General features: G+C 41.9%; 1 protein-coding gene across 10 annotated transcripts in view; it reads left to right on the forward strand.

Moving 5' to 3' along the window:
* The window catches only part of ACSL6 (acyl-CoA synthetase long chain family member 6), a 55,572-nt gene extending 33,874 nt beyond the window's left edge, over positions 1 to 21,698 (forward strand). For 9 of the 10 annotated variants that reach the window (XM_036424223.2, XM_036424215.2, XM_036424217.2 and 6 more), the window contains 8 exons: positions 656 to 751; positions 1,681 to 1,753; positions 4,164 to 4,252; positions 4,968 to 5,084; positions 7,790 to 7,933; positions 9,994 to 10,095; positions 11,044 to 11,115; positions 18,018 to 21,698. In XM_036424223.2, coding sequence (XP_036280116.1) covers positions 656 to 751; positions 1,681 to 1,753; positions 4,164 to 4,252; positions 4,968 to 5,084; positions 7,790 to 7,933; positions 9,994 to 10,095; positions 11,044 to 11,115; positions 18,018 to 18,155 — 831 coding nt within the window. In that variant the 3' untranslated portion in view covers positions 18,156 to 21,698. The remainder of the gene's footprint in view (positions 1 to 655; positions 752 to 1,680; positions 1,754 to 4,163; positions 4,253 to 4,967; positions 5,085 to 7,789; positions 7,934 to 9,993; positions 10,096 to 11,043; positions 11,116 to 18,017) is intronic. The other variant, XM_036424216.2, reaches the window with a different exon arrangement.
* Positions 21,699 to 21,901: the final 203 nt, after the last annotated feature.

Below are 21,901 nucleotides of genomic sequence, written 5' to 3' on the forward strand. Positions count from 1 at the left end.
CTCCTGGTTCATAGGTCGACACCCAATCACAGCCATTCTGGCTGAGCCCCAGAATCTCCCTTTGCTTTTCCTCTGTCCTGTCCCTTCAGCTGCTCCCAAACCAGCTGATCATGAATTGCTCATCTCTGGATCCTCACTGAAGTTTCTAAGTCCTGCATTATTCAAGGAATGTGTAGTTAATTAGTATCATTGCTCAGTTTTTCTTACTATATTTTTAGCTATGAGAATTAATATTTAAACTCTCTTGGCTCAACTTCCATAAACAATATAAAGTCCTCTTTGTCCACTGGATAGTAAATAGAGCAGTATTGATTTGTAAATGAAAAAAAGGCTAGGCCATTAATGTGGAAGTGGGAAGGAATTGTCCTAAGTAATTGTTTTTGGATGGTTGCAGATGATGGGAGAGTAAGGGAATAGCTGTGTATTTTAAGGAAACTAGAACCAAAATTATAGATTAATGGCACTTATCTCAAAATACATCATAGAGTTGGCCATATTGTACAGCTGATCGCATTGTTCATTTTGAAGAACAGACTTCTTCAGCTTGTGTTGAGGCCTTCTCTCTGAGCCCTACCCTAGATCATAAGTAGGGTCCAATTATTGAATGCTGACCTCGGCTGAGGCACAAACTTTGGCAGATTCTTCTCGCCCACAGGCCAGCCTCGGTGGGCGTGTGCGGATGATTGTGACTGGAGCAGCCCCCGCGTCACCAACAGTCCTGGGATTCCTTCGGGCAGCCTTGGGGTGCCAGGTATTTCCTTCATGTGGCCTTTTGGGGGGGACGGGGGCAGTAAGATGTGTGTGAGGACAGGGGAAGACTCTAGAGGCAAGATTTTAGTTTGATAGAAGCTCAATTCCTCTGAGGATGAACACATCCCAGTGCCACTGAAAGCCAGTATGACCTTTTGACATACTGGAAAGCCCGGGTGCATCCAGTCTGATAAACTGTATGTGGAGCAGCAGTGTGCTGGGGGGTCTGTAGCATGCCTGTAACAGCATCTCTGCATTCTTCATCCTGTAAAATATCGCCCAACCCGGAAAAGGAGCACTGGGGAGGGGGCGCTGAAAGTCCATTTGTGTTTTGTCATTTGACTCAATAGGTTTTGCCATTCCTTCATTGACCCATTGGATTAAATTTTATTGAGTTTTGACATGTGCAGGGGATAGTAACATGGCTGTGACAGAAGGGTTTTAAGTGAAGCAGGCGCATCTGTTTCATCCATGTGCATGCTTCATTTCTCCTGTGTTCAAAGCCCTGGCCTCTTCTACCCCAACGTGACCTGACCACTTACTTCTAAGAGCAGACTCTCCCACGTGGTTTATTCCTGCAAACACACAAGGCTCTGAGGAGAATGTCTTACAGAGACAAATAAACTATACAGTAGATTTTAAAGTACTTGCCTTTCATATATATTATACAAATAAAAAATAGAGTCAGTAGTTGAAAATAGGTCAGAAATCTTTACCCCAAACCACTTAAGCTTACCAACTAAGTGTGGTAAAAGTAGCTCTTCTTCCAAGCCCAGGAGCCACCCCTGTTATCTGTGTTCAGCTTCACCTGGGTCTACCTGCCTCTGGAGCACCTCCCCCCCCCCCCACGCCCAGCATGGAGCAGCAGGTGTCAGGTGGGAGCTTAGTGGGCTGTGTGCCTACACTGTGGTTTCCATGTTTTGCTTGAAGGTTTATGAAGGTTACGGCCAAACGGAGTGCACAGCTGGATGTACCTTCACCACACCTGGGGACTGGACCTCAGGTAGGATGGCCAGGAGAGGTAGGGATGGTTCAGCAGGCACTGCTGAGTTAAAACAGCTACAAAGTTTTCCCAGGGAAAGTAAATATACAAGGGCACATCAGAAAAAAAGCAGAAATAAAGAAATACATGAATGGTGGTTATGTCTAGGTTGTACCATTATGGGTCTGTTGTTCTCTTTGTTACATATTTTTGTATTTTCTTACTTTGCCTTTGTCCTTTTATTTTATAGATAAATGTAAGTCATATTTTTAAAAATAGCTGGGACTGGTTTGGCTCAACGAATAGAGCGTCGGCTTAGGGACTGAAAGGTCCCGGGTTCGATTTCGGTCAAGGGCATGTACCTTGGTTGCGGGCATATCCCCAGTGGGGTGTGTGCAAGAGGCAGCTGATCGATGACTCTCTCTCATCGATGTTTCTAACTCTTTATCTCTCTCCCTTCCTCTCTGTATAAAATCAATAAAATATATTAAAATAAAAATAAAAATAAAGAAGTGATAGATCCCAAAATATAACTCAGGAAAAATGATAATGTCAGTATACTAGATTTCATAGATTCTGAATACCACACAGCCTTGCTTATAATTGCTTTATTTTTTATTTTTAAATATTTTTTTTATTGATTTCAGAGAGGGAGAGAAAGAAACATCAATGATAAGAGAGAATCATTAATTGGCTGCCTCCTGCACGCCCCCTATGAAGATTGACCAGGAATCAAGCTGTGACCTCCTGGTTCATAGGTTGATGCTCAACAACTGAACCACACCAGCCAAGCACTTGTAGTGGTTTTGTTTTATTTTATTTTATTTTAAATTTATTTATTAATTAGAGAGGCAACTTCCTAATAGCCAGAGCACTATTTATTAAAGGGCCATTTCCAAGGCCCTTGGACACTACAATCTTCTATGACATTAGTGTCTAGAGGGCAATAGCAGCCTCAGGAAGGAGCAGATCCCATCCACTGCCTCACTCTGAAGAGACTCATCTTTCAGGGTAAGGAGGAAGCAGCAGGTAGTCCCTGTATTGTCTATCACACATTTAGACCAGATACTAGAAGACTAAAAACCATCCAGTAAAAGAATCCTTTAGGGCACCAACTTCCTCTATGCTTCCACTCTCATGCTTTAGTTTGCTCAACTGCAAACTAGAAAAACTTGGGATGATGGGCATACACAAGAAATATGCCCAGTAATGAAATCCTGTTTTCAGGGCACCTTGAGGTAGTCAGCAGAAACATGATAGGTGGAATCTAAATCAAAGTCTGATTTGGCCAAGACAAGTACAGAAGCATTTTTTTCCCTGAGTCTTATCTTTTAAATTCTAGCTGAGTAAAGCCTTTGGTGTATAAATTCTTTGATCTTTCTATCATGGGTAAATTTACAAGGACTGTCTTCTGGGATCCTGGTTCACTAACTTTTTTCTTATTGTTGCCATCATATCTGCCAATCACTCTCACGTATGCCCTTCCTTTTGGATACTTTCTTCCCTCTATGTCATTCTCTACATGTTCCTATGTAACACTTTTGAGTTTTGCCTTTTTTATTCATCCTTACCATAAAAACTTGCAAAGGCTATTGCATATGAGAAGATAGATGTCTTTGTACGAATTGTGGAAGATTTTTCACAATTAAAAAAATTTAAAAATTCCTTTAAAAGAGAAAACGGTGTCACCACCTCACTTTTTATCACCACGGCTCTGTCGCTCACTGTCCCTTCAGGACCTTGGCCAGCACCGTATTAAAGTGAATGTGACTGGAATGTATAAGATCAAGAAAATTATCAATAGAAGCTGTTTTTAGGGTCGAGTTACCTTGCCCAGATTTCTGTTCCTCTGTTACTCAGTGTAGTGTGTGGACCAGAAGCATCATCCCCTGTGTGCTTGTATGACACGCAGACTCTCAGGGTCCATCCCAGACCCATTGAATCAGAATCTGCAGTTTAACAAGGTTTCTAGATGATTCCTGGGCACCTTGGTCAACAGTCTGGTGACTGGAGGAAAAGCAATGATGACCTTATTTTATGAACCCCAAGCCAACACTTCTCATCTGACACAGGGGAGCGTCTCTCAATAGGGGCACGATTGTAAAAAAAAAAAAAAAAAAAATCCTTACTGTGTGGTTGATGTGGGTGTGAGCCCCACAGACTCTGCAGGTTGGTGCCAGGCTGGTGTGCCCGTCCAGCTCTTTAGGAATCAGATGTAAAACAAAGGCCCGCAAAGGCTGGCCTCTCCTTTCTCCTTTCTGTTTTATTGTCAGCGCTTGCCTATGACACATGCCTGTCTAAATGTGTTTTGCTTTTCGCCCATAATTCCCTACATTGACCACTTGGGGGTGGGGGATCACATGGCATGGAGGGTCTTCAGTGCGACATGGACCTGCACACTGACCAAGGCCGCATTGCTCTGGTGTTCTAGGGCACGTGGGAGCGCCTTTGCCCTGCAACCATATCAAGCTCGTGGATGTCATGGAACTGAACTACTGGACCAGCAAAGGAGAGGGAGAGGTAAGCTTCAGCATTTCGCCATCCATGTCTGTGCCGGCTGCATGTAATGAGTAAAGGGAAAAAATGGAATTATTTTTCTTTTCCCCTCTGTGTAGTCAGTCACTCTAAATTACTGCTTAATTTGACTCAACTGAATTCAGTATTTCCTCCCTCTTCTGTTTATGAAACAAAGCTATGGCAAGGCAGGTCTAACTCAAGATTTTAATTTTCGAATTTTTAAAAAAATCCTATTTTCTCCCTAAGTGGCACCGTCTGCTGCTGTGGATCTGTCCCAGCAGAAACATAGCCGTTTGCAGAGAGGCCAGGAGGGGTCGCTGCTCACTCATTCATTCCGTGCAAGTGGGCAGAAGCTGCCCGGCTGCCCGGTGAGGCAGCGGCTGAGCCTCTGGCGGAATCAGCTGGACATCAGTATCTGATGTGACCCCATCCTGTGTCACACAGCAGCACCTGCCGAAGGCCAGGGGGCTCCCAAGAAAGAAGAGATGGTGGAGGGAGGCCTGGGGCAGCCCGGGCAGACGGGAAAGATGGGGAGGATGCTGCTCGAGCGAAAGCTGGAGACAGCTCCGGCAGCCGGTGGCTGTTGCTGTCCCCTGTTGTCATCACTGCCATCTGCACAGCGGATTTCCCGGGGGGTAGCGCACAATTGCCCCCTGACAGCCTCCCATCAGGGACCGTTACGCTGTGGGCTGAGAGAAACCGGTGTTTGTCCCCGCAGATATGTGTGAGGGGACCAAACGTGTTCAAAGGTTACTTGAAAGACCCAGAGAGGACAAAGGAGGCCCTGGACAGCGACGGCTGGCTCCACACCGGAGACATTGGGAAGTGGCTGCCGGTGCGTGTGTGGGGAAGCCTGGAGCTCCAAGCGCTTGGGTGGTGGGTGCACATCTGATGCGCTCGGAGGCAGGGGTCTTCTCCCTGTCCTGCCTGACAGCTAGCCACTCGGCAACACCTCCAGGGATTAAGAGGTTTGTCTGTACCTCGCCCCCAACGCTTTCTCCTCCATCCTCCTGAGGCAGGAGATAGGGATCTTTGTGGGAGGGCACAGCTGGAATGTGGGGCCCACAGCCTACCCTTCACGGTCTCCAGAAAGGCCTGCAGGGCTGCGGAGTCCGGGAGGCGGGGTACAGGGAGCAGGAGCTCATAGTTCTGGGAGGCCTGAGGAAGGCCGCGGTGGGAGCCCGGCCGCTGGCCCCCGCCGAGAGGTGGCCCTGAGCAGGAGGAAAAGCTTGACGCTGCGCCCCTGTGGCTCCGACAGCAGGGGCTCTCGTGACCATGGGCAGAGCCTCATCCGTCTCTGGGACTCTGGGACCCACTTGTAGGATAAGAGGGTGAGACTGCGGGAAACTTTTTGGCTGTGGCCCCCCACCTTACAGCCCACAAATCAGCTAGTGTGCCTCATTCTGTCATTTATAAAATGGGGATAACACCACTGCCTACGTGCACAGTTACTGTGAGGAGTAAGTGAGATGATACATGTAAAGCAATTAGCACAAAGCCTGGCGCGGGGGAGCTGCTTAGGTGAAAGCTATGAGCAGAAAAAAGGCTCTGTTTGCTGAAACGGAGAGCCCTTGCCTGACGCAGCCCGCCCAGGGAGTCTCGCCCAGGCTCCGGCGGGCGTTCTGAGAAGCTGAGTTTACTGGTCACGCGAGTGGCGGTGAGCTCTCTCCGGGGCTGGCGAGCTGGTTGCCCCTGCTTGGGTCTGTGTGCTTCCCTTCGAGAAACGCTCGAACCTGCAGCAGTTGAGGATGTATCCTTGATGTGTGCCCTGGGCCAGGGACTCTGCTCAGGGAGGGACAGGTCTCTAGACAGCGTCCAATCTTAGACAGTGCTCAGTGCGGTCGCATGAACTGAGGGCCAAGCTCACCTGGGGAAAGGCAGAGGGGGACCCGTGCCTGCTGGGTCTGAGCTCAGGATATGCCCCGAGGAGGAGAGACTGGGAAGGACAGTCGGGGCAGGAGTAATAGCACGTGCTGAGTGGAGAGACATGGTGGAGTGAAGCTATCGGTTCTAATTGGGGGCCCACGGGTGCGGAAGAGGCAGATGGGAGAAGGCAGCGGGGCCCTGGACGCTGATGGAGGGCAGGTTGTCCCATCAACTAAGAAAGCTTAGGCTTCAGGTCCCTTCACTTGCATAGGCCCCGTCCAAGGTTCTGTACTTCATTTTATATCTTTTTTCTTAAAGAGGATCCTCAAAGTTGGAAAAAACTTAAAGCCTCACAAAGCCTTGGCTCTCCCAGCGATGCCCCATAACGTGGATGAAACCACCTGCCCTGCAGGGTGTTGTGAGCACGTAAAGGAATTCATGTGAAGCACCTGGAGTAGTGTTTTGCTTGCACTCAAAGCCCAAGACAACAGGCAGGCAGTCTGTGGGAGTTACAATTTTTAAAGTAGTGTTTAGAAATAGTACTAGATACAAGGAAAAAGGTATGTGTTTCTGACCCAGAAAGACCTGATTAAAATCCTGGTTCCCCTACCTCCTAGCTGTGTGGCTTTGAGGTAGTGAAGTAACCTCTCTGATCCTCCCTTTCCTTATCTATGCCGTGGAAGCGATGACACCCAGTGCCTAGTGTGCCATGAACACCAAAGAAGCCAGTGTAGGGCAAGTGTGTGTTGTCCAGCCTGGCTTTTGAGCAAAGCAGGGCCTCCTTGCTTATCTCTTCTGGAGAGGTTGCTCTGGTTCTGGTGGCTGGTACCGATGGGGCCTGAACAGAGTGTGTGCAAAGGGCTGGAAGTGGTTCGATGGAGAGAGGTTTGTGAGCGAGGGTGGGTGAGCCTGACTGCTGGAAGTCCCAGGAGAGGCAAATGGCAAGGCCATCTCCAGCGTTAGGGCCTGGGGACTGGGACAGGCGTGAGGAGGGCAGTGAGGAGCTTCCTTTGGGGGCCTGTTGCATATGCAACCACCCTTGTTTCTGACGAGAGTTAAGTTCTGGGTCTGGCACTCAGTGACAGGTCTGGCTGTCGGCTTAGACAGACGTGGGAGTAGCCAAGGAAGAGATAGACGGTGCTTAACCTCGAGGGGCATGCCAATGGTGGTGAGGGGAGTCCTGGAGACCAGGAGCACAGGCACTTACTGCCCAAGGGTGGCCTGCCCACTGCAGAGGCCCTGGCCACCCGGCTGGTCAGGAGGGACTCACTAGGGGCTGTGTGCTGTGGGTGGAAGGCACTCTTTGGGGTTGGGGCAGTAGCTGGGGCGAGAGTCCTGAGCATGGCCCAAGAGGGGAAATCTGAAGATGCCGTGAGAAAAGGGACAGCTGGAGCAAGGGGCTGGGCGAGAGGGAAGCCCTGGTGGGAAGGAGGGTGGCAGGGTGGGAGGGCTAGCAAAGGAGAGGGTAAATGCTGAGGTCATTCAGGGCAGAGCTTGAGTCATCAGTCTGTGTGCACAGTGCCTGTCAAGAGCAGAGAAGTCACAGAGGAGCAGATCTGGGTGGAGTCTGCAGGGTGGGGCAGGACAGGAGGGAGGGACTATGGCACTATGGAGTGATGGCTTGAGGCTCAGAGGATGCCATCTTTTTATGAAGCTGTTTGTCCAACTCCACAGGCGGGGACTCTTAAAATTATTGATCGGAAGAAGCACATATTTAAACTTGCTCAGGGAGAATACGTTGCGCCTGAGAAGATTGAGAACATCTATTCCCGGAGTGATCCTGTGGCACAAATCTACGTCCACGGGGACAGCTTACAGGTGAGTCCGCTGCGCTCCAGCCCTCCCACAGATGCTGGGCCTGCTGAAAAGCAGAGTTAACCAGAATGAATTCCTAAGTATTTGGTGTCTTATTAAGTACCAAATTTATTTATTACGTAGTAAACATTAATTTCTAATCAGACACTGTATTCATCTACATATTAGATTATGAGAGAAAATTCCTTGTTAAAGAAGAAATCTTAATTATGTGGGGTTTGATAAATTGCAACTAGGCGATAAGTTGCTTGAAGTTATAGTAATGGACACTCCCACTACTTTTAACTTCGTGTGTGTGTGTTTTTAAAATTTTTTTATTATTCAATTACAGTTGACATACGATATTATATTAGTTTCAGATGTACAATGCAGTGATTTGATATTTGCATAACTTGCAACGTGATTACCCCAGTAAGCCTAGTAGGACCCATCTGCCACCACACAAAGTTATTACAATATTGACTATATTCCCTGAGCTGTACACTACTGCTTTTGTCGTTGCTATTATTAATCCTCACCCGAGGATATTTTTTTAAATATATTTTTATTGATTTTAGAGAGAAAAGGTGAGGAAGGGAAAGGGAGAGAGAGAATCATTGACCAGCTGCCTCCTGCACATCCCCTGCTGGGGGTGGAGCCCACAACCGAGGTGTGTGCTCTCGAGAGGAATTGAACCTGAGACCCAGCAGTCCGGGGGCCAGCGCTCTAACCATTAAGCAGACTGGCCAGGGCTCTACCCACTGCATTTACTTATTTACTTATTTATTTACTTATTTATTTACTTATTTATGAGAGAAACAAGTTGTTGTCCCACTCATCCTTGCACTCACTGGTTGCTTCTTGCATGTGCCCTGACTGGGGATCGAACCAGCAACTTTGGTGCATTGAGATGACGCTCCAATCAACTGAGCTACCTGGCCAGGGCTTGTATCCATTACTTTTAACTAATGTCCTACCTATTTCCAAGAAGAATTTTGAAATAAGTTTAAGTAAAATTCAGAATTTCTACTGTTTTTATTTTGAAATATGCAAATGAGCTTTACAGATAAATAGATATAATATTGCAAAAATGGCACTGATGATGATATAGCCTAATATATTAAGCGAATATGTTATTTAATGTGGTTTAGGATTAAATTATTTGGAGAGGATTTATTATTATTATTCTGTTTTCAACATCATTTAGATTTAAAATTGGAAAGATCACTATGAATATAATCTTTGCATTAATTGGATTGCTATAATTAAATATTATGAAATTACTTTTAATAATTAAATGAACCATATCAATGAGATGAAAGACCACATTAATTAAACAATTTTAAAATGTCATGAAATCCTGAGAAACATATTTTGGTTCATAGAGTTGTTTGTTTACCATCCTGAAGATGTACTCATTTGAATTTAGCTTGAGAAATAAAGGTACATGTAGGTCTAACTTTATTGATGCTTAATCCCCTTAGGTTCATGCTTTATTAATTTTTTTTACAAAGTTAGGTAAATATCAGAAAATAGTCAAGAATCTGTGATATATTGGTGGAAACATTTCATAATATAGCCATATACTTACTTTTACTGTTAGACTACAGATCACCACTTTAAAAACTTTTTTCATTAATATAATATTGTATGTCAACTCTAATAAATGTTTAAAAACAATATAAGGGCTTTTGTGATTATAAAAAGCTTTTGTCAATTGTTTTATTTTGGTGATTGGTATATCTTGTACTACCGTGTTTCCCCAAAAATAATACATCCTCCGAAAATAAGACCTAGCGCATGGAAAGATAAGACATCCCCTGAAAAAAAGATCTAGTGCAACTTTGGGAGAAAAATTAATATAAGACACTGTCTTATTTCCAGGGAAACAGGGTAGTATCTTTAATTTTGTATCTATACAATAGAAATAGATACAAAATTAAAGATACTACCGTTTCCCTGGAAATAATGAAATTTTTCAAAAATATAATGTTTTTAGAAAAAAATCAAAATAAATATCGTGACTAGGGGAAAAGTGCTTTTGTCATGACTTGCTTTTTTTGTGTGTGTGTGTGGAATTGCAGGCCTTTTTGGTGGGCATTGTTGTGCCTGACCCCGAAGTCATGCCCTCCTGGGCACAGAAGAGAGGGATTGAAGGGACGTACACAGAGCTCTGTGCAAATAAGGTCTGTACCGGGGGGCTGTTTCCTAAAAGGTTGCTGGACCTTTTTTGATACTGCATTGTGAGAACAGGAAAACAGCAACTGGCGAAATTCGAACATGTAGGGAAATTTCTAACTTTATACATGGCGGGAATTCTAAACCAGGCTCACGTCTTTTTTCTTAGAAAGTTTGATGAAACTATTGAATTTTCGAGCCAGAAGTCACCACAGGAAGCTTGTCCAGGCCTCTTGTGTCGCAGCGTGCAGGAGAGGCCACAGAGGATGGCGGCCTGCCCACAGCCACACAGCTGGTTAACAGCAGTGTCAGCTGTGACAGAGGCCTTCTCCGTCCTGGCCAAGCTCTCCCCGAGTGTGAGGTGGATTATGTATCTACTGGGCTTGGAGAGACAGTCATGGAATTGAAAAAGTAACACGGTTCTTCATGCTTAGAGCATTAGGCACTCATACCTTACAGAAACCTCGTGTACATGGAGGGACCCCTGGAAGAGGATCTCTGTGCTCTTTCTCAGCCTCCTCCCCCCTCCCCCCGGTCACATGGTCCATTCCTCAGCAGCAACCACGGGCCCTATCGATTCCATTGGGTCCTGGGCTCTGCTGGGGGTTACGGGGCCTCTGGGACTCACCAGGCTGACCAGAGGGGCCACTTAAAAGCATCATGTTGACTTGGGGTGCTGAGCACACAATACAGTACACAGATGATGTTTATAGAATTGTACACCTGAAACCTATATAATTTTATTAACCAATGTCAGCCCAATAAATTCAGTTAGAAAAAAATCAAGGGGTCCCTTAGCCTGTCACTCCTTTGGGCATGCCTGGTACGTGCCAGATGAGAGGTGGCGTTGGCATGCTCCCAGGCAGTGTCGGCCCCTGCCGGAGGTGTGGGAGGGAGAGCGTGCTGTATGAAAAGTGTTTTTGATATAGTAATTTTGCCTGTATGATTCCATTCAGGAGGTGAAGAAAGCCATTTTGGAAGATATGGTGAGATTAGGAAAAGAAAGTGGACTCCATTCTTTTGAACAGGTAACGGCAACCTTCCGCAAACTCGCGTCAGCCCTTCACACGGTGATGAAAATTAAACTAGCCCACAGGGACCCCGCCCTGGATTCCCCGCCCTCCATGCTGTCCAGGGCCTGCAGGCGGGCTTAGCCAACAGACCCCTGAAGGCCTGTTCCATCCTGACTGCGGCAGCCTGCGTCCAAACTAAAATAGGTCATCTATCGAGTGAGACTGCTCTTTGTCCTCATAAATGTTCATAAAGCTGAAATATTACCCTGGCCTTCAGCACCAGATCATGTGTACATGATCTGTCTCCAAGATGCCTGCAACTGCCCAGACCAGAGCTCTGTGCTATTTTTACTTTTATGGGGACACTCTTCTTGACTAGCACAGGCAAGCTTTCCTGCTAGGACATCGGAAAAAGTGTGCTCCTTGGGCCAATGATCTATTAGCCCAGCATGCCCTCTACAAAGAGGAAGAAACAGAATATTTTAGGGGAGGACACAGTAGTTCTCTAAGACCTTTTGTCGTTGCTAGGTTGGGGTTCTTACTGTAACTGAGTTCATAAGCATACATATATCATTTATAAACCCGCGTTAGTAAAAATCCAAAAAGCAAAGTTTATCAAGCAGGAAAATATTAATATACTGATTTTTTATGTCTCCTAAGTATGTAATTAACATAACTGTTTTTCATAAAACTTTGCTTCTCCAATAGGGTACACCTGGAATCTATATAATTTTACTAACTAATGTCACCCCAATACATTCAATTTTAAAAAATCGAGTGGTCCCTTAGCCTGTCACTTTTTTGGGCATGCCCGGTACTTATTTGCCACATAAAAGGTGGTGATTGGCATGTTCCAGGCATTGTCAGTACTAGCCCCGTGTAGTATTAGGGATTTGCAAGGCTTATGAGAATTTTAAATTTTATATGCTCATTTTGATGATAATGTGAAAACATTTTTAAAACCAGTTTTAAATATAAAACTCTTGGAGCAATTACTTGCAATTAAAAAACATTTCCACAGTTTAAGACTAATTTTTTTTTTTTTAAGTTTTGAACTAAGGGAATCTAAACACAGTTATAGGGTCTGAGGATACTTGTTTTTAAAATAGATCTTTACATTAACCTAACTTGAGAAACATTGCATTACTCTCATCTGACATGCTTTAGGGCAAATAAGACCTGGATGAATAAATCTTCATAAAATTATAAAAATAAAAATTAAGGAATCTGAGATACTCAGCAAGTTATATTTATCTTTCTGAATGAAAGGTCAGTTCTGGCATAATAATTATTTAAATTTCTAAATTTGGTAGAACTGACTTTATTGCCCTTCCACAGGCAGCTGTTGACCAGATCGAGCAGGAATCACAGACTGGTGGTCGGAGGCCTGTCTGGTCCGGGCCTATGTGCTGGCCTCAAGGGCTGGCTCTGAGGGCACTGGGGATGCAGGAGGACTGGGACAGAATTCCTAAACTGACCAGTTCCTGTGGCTCCAAGGCCTTGCCCACCCCCTTCTGGGTTTGGGATGTATGACCTACCCCAGGGCATGTGGGGAATCATAACATCTAGAATCCTCTTCCTGGAAAAGACTACCAACTCCTAAGCTTATGCTAAAAAGGTACCTTTGGCTATGTCTCCAGTGTTAACCATTGTGCAAATTAGAGCTTTCATTAAGAGGAAACATGTTCTTGACCTTCCATAAGCCTTAAACAGAGTTACTGCTCTACTAATCTGCCTTCACCATGGTAACGTCTAATACAGAGAAGTCATGTGGCACCTGAGAGGCCCGAGTTTTATTGCCAAGTCTGTCACCTCTTTGTTGGTCTGTGGCATCCTCCCACCACAGCCAGTGTGTGCCCTCAGCTGACCACAGGAGAGCAAACCCCAGGCCTCATGCCAGAGGAGGGTCTGCTGTTGTTACAGAGTTCAGAAACTGAGTTAACCCATATTCCACCGTCAGCCTGTTCTGTCCCCTTTCCCGCCAAGATGAGTGATCAATTAAGGCCTAACACGAAAAAATCTACACACACACAGACAGGTATCCAAGTCCAAGGCTTAAATCATTCCATAAAAACTTTAAGAGTTCAGAATTACTGGGCAGGATTGATATGAATTAAACTTTGAATTAGAAAAATATTAATGTACTTCAATTTCCAGAAACAGACAGTTCCTGGAACTAAGCCAACCATTATTAATTTATGAAGATCTTTGAAAGATATATTTTAACGAGTAGGTAGGAAGCACTTAAAATAACTATCAATAATTTTTTAATGTAAGTATTTGGGGAAGTATTTGAGCATATTTAACTTTGGTTTAACCATTTTTCTTGACTTTTATGTGCTTTATTAGTTTGAATAGGCAACACAAAGTAAACTTCTACACTTAATAGATTTTTCAAATTCTGAATGGAAGCTCTTACGAAAAACATTTTATTGTATTTCCTATCATTGAAATGAATACTTATCTAATGAAAGTACCTTTAAGTTATAAATGAATTTAGCATTTTCCTATTTAATTTAAATGTTTTTCTACTCTATTCTCTGTCCTACATTATTCACTCTATGTTTATTATCTATAAGCAATATTGTATATTAAAAGTATTTCATTATAAATTATGAAAAGTGCTGTGCTTTAATGAGTTAGCATAAATTGACACTTTTTAGATATTTTATTCCAACACAATATTTATTTATTTATTTATTTATTTATTTATTTATTTATTTTCACACTGGCACATTTTAATTCATTTAACAGATGTTTGCCAGAAAGGAGTACACTGCACAATTCCTTTCTGAGATTGGCAACATGGTCTCTTTCTTTTTTTTTTCTTTTTTTTTTCTTAATATATTTTATTGATTTTTTTTTTTGCCCCCCTCCTTCCCTCCCACACATCCCCTCCCTCCCCAGAGTTTTGTGTCCATTGGTTGTACTTATATGCATGTATAAAAGTCCTTTGGTTGATCTATTATCTCTCCCAGATCTTCCTCCCCTCCCCGCTGTAATTTGACAGTCTACTTGTTGATATACTGTCTCTATATCTATCTTTTGGTTCATCAGTTTATAATGTTCTTTATCATCCACAAATGAGTGAGGTCATGTGGTGTTTCTCTTTCATTGATTAGCTTATTTCACTCAGCATGATGTTCTCCAATTCCATCCAGGTTGCTGCAAATGATGAGAATTCCTTCTTTTTTATGGCAGCATAGTATTCCATTGTGTAGATGTACCATCGTTTTTGGATCCAATCATCTGCTGACGGGCACCTAGGCTGTTTCCAAATTCTGGCTATTGTAGATTGTGCTGCTATGAACATAGGGGTGCATATATCCTTTCTGATTGGTGTTTCTAGTTTCTTGGGATATATTCCTAGAAGTGGGATTAGTGGGTCAAATGGGAGTTCCATTTTCAGTTTTTTGAGGAAACTCCACACTGTTCTCCACAGTGGTTGCACCAGTCTGCATTCCCACCAGCAGTGCACGAGGGTTCCTTTTTCTCCGCAACCTCACCAGCACTTGTCGTTTGTTGACTTGTTGATGTCCAACACAATATTTAAATGTATGGTACTTTTTTAAAAAAATCCTTCACCAAGGATATTTTTTCCATTGCTTTTTTAGAGAAGGGAGGGATGAAAGGGGAAGGAGAGAGAGAGAGAGAAAAACATCAATGTGAGAGACACATTGCCTCCACCATAAACCCCAACCAGAGCCAGAGATCAAACCTGCAACACAGGAATGTGCCCTTGACCAGGAATCAAACCCACAACCTTTCAATGCGTGGGCTGACACTATAACCACTGAAAAACACCTCACCAGGACATATATTGAGTTTTTTATCTGGAATACCAGTGAATGTAAGGGAGAGTTTTCTCAGCAAAGAAATCTTTGCCATCTCAAAATACCTGCCTGCCAAACTGTTAGCATCAGAGATTTTGAAAACTATTGGTGACATATTGAATTTTTTCAACTATTTGTATACATTAATTTTCCCCTCTTTTTATGGTAAAGTACACATAAAATTTTTATCATTTTAGCCGTTTTTATGTATACAGTTGAGTGGTGTTAGGCACACTTGTAATATTGTACAAACACCACCACCATCCATCTCAGTAATTCTTTTCATCTTGTAAATCTGAAACTCTGTTTTATCATTAAGCAATATCTCCCCATTCCACCCCCGTCCCAGCTCCTGGCAACCACCATTTTACTTTCTGTCTCTATGACTTTGATCAATCTAAGTACTTCATATATTTGTATTTGTCTTTTTGCCACTTGCGTATTTCACTTAACATAATGTCCTCAAGGTTCATCTGTGTTGTAACATATGTCAGAATTTCCTTTCTTTTTAAAGTGAATAATGTTCCACATTTTGCCTATCCATTCATCCACTGATGGACATTTTGGGTTGCTTCCACATTTTATCTGACCTATATAATGAAGATGTAATATGCAAATGTTCGTTACGCTGTGAAGCATAACAACTGACCTTGTAACGACCGGATCACGGATCAGCAGGAGGGTGAGGGCAGCGAGCTACAAGCAGGTGGCAGAGAGCTACAGGAGGTGGCAGGGCAGCAAGCTCTGAGGGGGAGTAGGGGAGAGGGGGGCGGAGGAAGCTACAGTAGGGCGGGGCATCAGGCGGAGAGCTGCTGGAGAGCGGCATCGAGCTACTGGTGAGCTACTGGCACACGAATTCATTCACAGGGCTACTAGTTGTGAATAATGCTGCTGTGAACATGGCCATACAATTGTCTTTTGGAAACACTGCTTTCAATTTCACTTCTGGGAAATACTCAGAAGTGGAATTACTTGGGTAATTCTATTTTTAAAAATTTGAGGGACTACCATACTGGCTTCCATAATGACTGCGCCATTTTACATTTCTACTAACAATGCACAAGGGTTCCAATTTCTCTGTCTCTTGACCTACACTTTTTATTCTCTGTGTTTTTTTGTTTGTTTGTTTGTTTTGTTTTGTTTTGTTTTAAATGACCATCCTAATGGGGATGAGGTGGTATATACATTGATTTTTGAAGTAACATTTCCTAATTGTGCCCATTGATTTTATTAACAGTTCTCACAGGACAGTAGCACCTGAAGCAGTGACCTCTCTCTCTTGTTTTCTGGCTTTTGTAACCTACATTCCAGTTTCTTTCTTCTTCACTCACTCCTCCCTGTCTCCCTGTCTCAAGTCTAGGCTGCAGTTCTGTCCTTCATGCTAATACTTTTATGGCCAATGACTAAGACTACTTGGTGTCTCAGAAGCATTTCAACTTTACATGAATACTTGATCTTCCCACCTCCAAAGAATCTTTCTGCTCCTCCAATTTTTTCTGCCCAAGCAGAAACTTAGAGCCATCATCATCTCTTCTTCATTACCACTTACCCAAATCAATTCTAAGACCTGTCCTTTCTCCCCCTGAAATCTATTTCTGTCTCCACAGCAAACTCGTGTCCCAAATCACCAGCAGTCTTTCCTCTTGGCTGGTCTTCCAACTTCAACTTTTCCTCACTTCAATCCATTCCTTACAGGTTAATCAATCTAAAGAGCCATTCTGATTCTGTTTCTTGCTGTTTAGCTTAAAAAATTATTTAGGGTATTATTTCCAAACTCCTACCTTGGCATATTAGTCCTTTATAATTGTGTCTATCTCTCCAGCCCTCTCTCTCTTCTTCATTTGCATTACTAGTATGTGCTTCAGCCTACACTTGCAATGTCCCAAATATGTTTTGGCACATGCTTCCTCTGCCTAGAGCAGTGGTCGGCAAACTCATTAGTCAACAGAGCCAAATATCAGCAGTAAAACGATTGAAATTTCCTTTGAGAGCCAAATATTTTAAACTTAGACTTCTTCTAATGCCACTTCATCAAAATAGACTCGCCCAGCCAAAACCGGTTTGGCTCAGTGGTAGAGCATCCGTCTGCGGACTGAAAGGTCCCAGGTTCGATTCCGGTCAAGGGCATGTACATTGGTTGCAGGCACATCCCGGGTAGGGGGTGTGCAAGAGGCAGCTGGTCGATGTTTCTCTCTCATCGACGTTTCTAGCTCTCTCTCTCCCTTCCTCTCTGTAAAAAAATATATTAAAAAAAAAAAAAAAAAGACTCGCCCAGGCAGTGGTATTTTGTGGAAGAGCCACTCTAAAGGGGCCAAAGAGCCGCATGTGGCTCAAGAGCCGCGGTTTGCCGACCACTGGCCTAGAGCACCCTCCTTCTACTCAGACCATATGGCAGCAACCACTCCCCCTGGCCCTTGCTATCGTCAAATGGATAAAGCCAATTTATCCTTCAGAGTTCAACTCGGCATCTTTTTTCAATGAATCCTGCCCAAGCCTGGGTTGGGTGCTCTATCAGAAATGCATTCACTCTTAACAGAAAACCTGACAGTGTGTTAAACACATAGGATGCATTTCTCTGTGTGTGTTTTTCTCACATAAGAAGTCCAAAGATAAGCCATCCAAGGTAGGTCTTCAAAGACCTGGGCTCTGCCTGTCTCCCTACTGTCCATTCTTAGTGTGTTGGCTCGTCACCTAATGGTCACAAGGTAGCTCCTACGGCTGTGGGCTTGGCTACTCTTCAAGGAAGGAAAAAGGAGATCGACAAATGACTGCCCAGTGTGTCTGCTCTACTGGGTGTGGCTGCACTCCCTGAGGGCAGGGGCACTGATGGTCACTCTGTGTCCTCAATGCCTGGCACAGAGTAAGCAACCAATTCATCTCTGTTGACTGCCTAAATGAATGAGTAGGACATGTCAAATAGGCTGACATGTTATTAACATAGTTTTGAGTTTTAAAAAGGCATAGTGGTTTTTGTTTTTTTTTATTGATAATAGCTATTCCCATGTTCCTGTTTACTTTTGCCATGTATGTTATAAATGCTGTGTTATATTCCTGTTAAAGATGTATTCTGCCTTTGGTTTTTAGGTAAAAGCCATTCACATCCATTCTGACATGTTCTCAGTTGAAAACGGCTTGCTGACGCCAACACTAAAGGCTAAGAGACCTGAGCTGAGAGAGTACTTCAAAAAACAAATACAGGAGCTTTACTCAACCTCCATGTGAAGTTCAAGGCAAGTTCTGCTCAGTACAATGGCCTGTGTAGCAATATTATAGTTATTCATGAAAGAGTCAGAATGATGCAGCTGAAAACGAATAAGCACGTGACTTCATGACTGAGCCTTTTCCTGCCCTGAGAGGTCTTTAACAATATTTTCTCTATCATCACCGAGTATACTTTATTTTTATTAAAATGATATTGTAGCAAGCTGCTAAAAATATTGCAAATGGCAATGTAAAAATCAAGACTTTTCTCAAGAACTATGTACCACTAAAAGAAATATATTCTCAATGTTCATAGCACTCCTATTAAACATAAAGAAAAAAACATAATTGATATGTTGTACTTAATTACTTGTGGACTAGAAATCAGATACAGCAAATATCCAGGCAATGTGGACTACCTCATTCAATAACCGATTGTCAAAAATCATAATTAGATCAGATCTAAAAATTAAAAGCAGGTGTGTGGAATCATACTAAAGTAAAATGTGATAATTCACATTCTACATAACTTTAGATTCTTCACACATGACAATCCTGTTGATGTGGGGGGAAAATTTTTTCTCTCTAATTTTTATGTTTATTCGTGAAAAATGCAAATTCGGATATTCTTAAAATTAATGTTATATTTATATAACGTCACAAAAATATTTAAATATTTTCTCATTTATAAGCTCATTAAAACATTCAGAAAGAACCTAGAAAAAAAATGTAATGTATGACTACTTCAAGAACAGTGTATGTACATTTTTGGACTTCTTACAACATTAATTCTAAAAGCTGTCTGTTGATGTTGACTCTACAATAAGTGGGCCTGTGGAGAAGACCTGGGAACAGAAACCCAGAATTATTTCTCAGGGCGGGCAGCAATTAATCTAACTATGTTCCTTGCAGTCTTCCATGTTCAATATGTCTGCCTTTGGCCTGGGAAACCCCAAATGGCTACAATTCTGAACAATTCCACTTTCTTTCAGCAAGACTAGCAAGGCATGATGCCAGGAGGAAGGAATGTTATTTCCAAGCAAAGTAATTTTTCCACAACATAATTTTGAATAATCTCTTCAAAGTACCCACGGAAAACTTTTAAGTCCGTCATAGATAAATATCTTCATGGGGCATAATTCCATTCATAAAATCTGAAATGCTTCTAAGCTTAACCACAAAAACCTCCTCTCCTGCATTATGTATTTAGACACTTCTTGCATCTGGGTGTCAACAATTTCACATAATTAAACCCAGCATGAGCAGCAATTAAAGTCAAAGCTACAGATGCTCCATCTGAGAGGGAAATGTCCCTAGGAGAGTGTTTTATTTTTTATGCTTTATTTTATTTTGTTTATTTGAGAGAGAGAGAGATTGATTTGTTGTTCTACTCATTTATGCATTCATTGGTTCATTCTTATATGTGCCCTGACCAGGGATTGAACCCACAACCTTGGTATAACTCTAAACCAGCTGAGAACCCGGCCAGAGTGAAAGTGTTTTCTTTAGAGACAGAACTCTGAAAGCAGAGATGGGGCAGTGTTCACAATCCAGAAGCCCCTTTCCCCTGGAACAAATCCATACTGTGAGTTACACGCTGCGTAATCACACAAGCCCTTCCATCAGTGATTATACACGTCCAGTTCGTTCTTGGCAAAAGTGGACCACAGATGTATTTATCCGATTTTTATATATATTCCTTTGGCATATTTTCTTTGCATACCCACTACTTGTACTAACAAATTTGACTTTTTGTAAATAAGCTAGTTCTATGCACATTAATTTTAAAAGGCATTTCTAAATAAACAAATGCTAAAATATGCCCAAGGCCACATCTACATAGCATTGTTGTTGTTGTTGTTGTTGTTGTTGTTTTTACATTTAATATATATTTGACTAATTAAAAGGGAAAATCATTATCTGAATTGAATATTCATACAATTTTAAAGGCAAATAGTTTCACATCTTGAAAAAAATGAAGCTGTTTCCCATTGTCCTTCCATTTAACATAACTACATAATTGGCTTGGTTCCCAAAAGAATTTTGACAATGTCATATAACTATCGATAATTTAAAACTTATTTTGATTCTGTTTATACTTCATAATAGTTAGATATGATTGAATATAGAAACGAAACAGTATGTATTAATGGAAAAATTCTTCTTGCTTCATATTTCCCAACTTTATTTAGAGGAGGAAAGTTTGTATTTCTCTTTAACCAACATAGAAAAAGGTTATGTACTTAAAACATTCACCTTCACAGTGGATGTCAGACCATTTTAAGTCTAAAGATATAATAGAGATCAATTCCTTAAACATAGACATGTTCTTAAACACATTTATCTGTAAAATGTGTGAATTACTAACACATTTGAATGTTTCTCATTCAAATGTGTTAGTAATTCACACATTTTACAAACGAATCTTGTGTATATTTTAAAATAGAATATGCACCAATTTTTTTCCCTTTTGCCATAAAAGACATCTCTATATTATACAGTGATTCCCCCAGGTGAGAGGAAACTCTGACCAGGTGTGGTGTGTAGGCCTAGCTCCAACAGTTAGGAACTCACAAACTCAGGAGTCCAAGGAATGAAAATATATATATATTTTCTTCCTCACATGAGTAAGTCAACCTTTCATTCCTAATTTAGGTAAAACGGCCAGCATGAGAAAAAAAATTAGAAGTTTCCATTGCTATTTTTATAGTTGGGTGATGTTTTAGCAACTTGAAGTTGGCACTTCACTTGATTGTATTACCCATCAGAGAACTAATAATCTTAATTTTCTGCAGTAAAGAAAATGAATTATTCTTTATTTTCCAAATATATAAAGCACAAATGTGATCTAGTTATTTAGAATACAAAATGCTACTAAATGAATGTAAAGAATGGAAAGAATGTATTTTTGCATGAAAACAGACTACTTACAAACCTGCTTAATTATCTCAGGAAAAAATGAGTAATCTTATAAAATTGATAAATTATATGTTGAGCTAAGTTGCTGCATTTTCTTGCCTGTTTTTATTTTAAAGGAACATATACATGAAAAGACAAAATGATCCTGGTAGTCTGAACTTTCTCTCAAGTATGCTGCACAGTCCTTTCTGTGAATCTACAATCAACTGCAGTGAGAATGGGGTTAGCCTCTGAGTGAGGACCAAGCCCCACATGGGAAACGCCAGTTAGACTCTATGCATGGTTATCACCCAGAGGCCATAGACAAATACCTGGCATACAAGCATTTCTAAACCTGATCCCAAACTGAAAAGGTTTTCATGACAGTTGCTTTTAAACATTTACCTGATTGGTTCTTTTCAATTTTCCTTGTTAAGTCATTGCAACAAATGCATGAGGGGAAAAAATGGCTATTTTTTTTAAGAATTGCTTATTCTACTTTCAATTTTTAAAAAGGAGATTAAAATATTACTTTTTAAATATGCATAAAAGTATCTCAACTATAGTTATATTTTAGTTGCTTTGTTATAATAGCATGCCTAACAAATATAAAATGCATTTATGAGAACTTTTGTAAAAAAAATAAAGATTTTTTTGTTTCTCAAAGTTACTTAGAATTATTATTTTACCTATTCGTATCATATAATCCCATGATGTTAGTATATTTGGTAATCATCCATCATATGTAGTGGGGGGGGGGGCAACAGTAAGATATGTACACATATAATACGTTAATAAAAAAAAAAATCATCCATTGTAGTACTCATGGCAAACATAGTATCAAGCCATGTCACTAGTCTGCATACTCC

The sequence above is a fragment of the Pipistrellus kuhlii genome, unplaced genomic scaffold, assembly GCF_014108245.1.
Source record: "Pipistrellus kuhlii isolate mPipKuh1 unplaced genomic scaffold, mPipKuh1.p scaffold_m20_p_8, whole genome shotgun sequence".
Classification (NCBI taxonomy): domain Eukaryota; kingdom Metazoa; phylum Chordata; class Mammalia; order Chiroptera; family Vespertilionidae; genus Pipistrellus; species Pipistrellus kuhlii.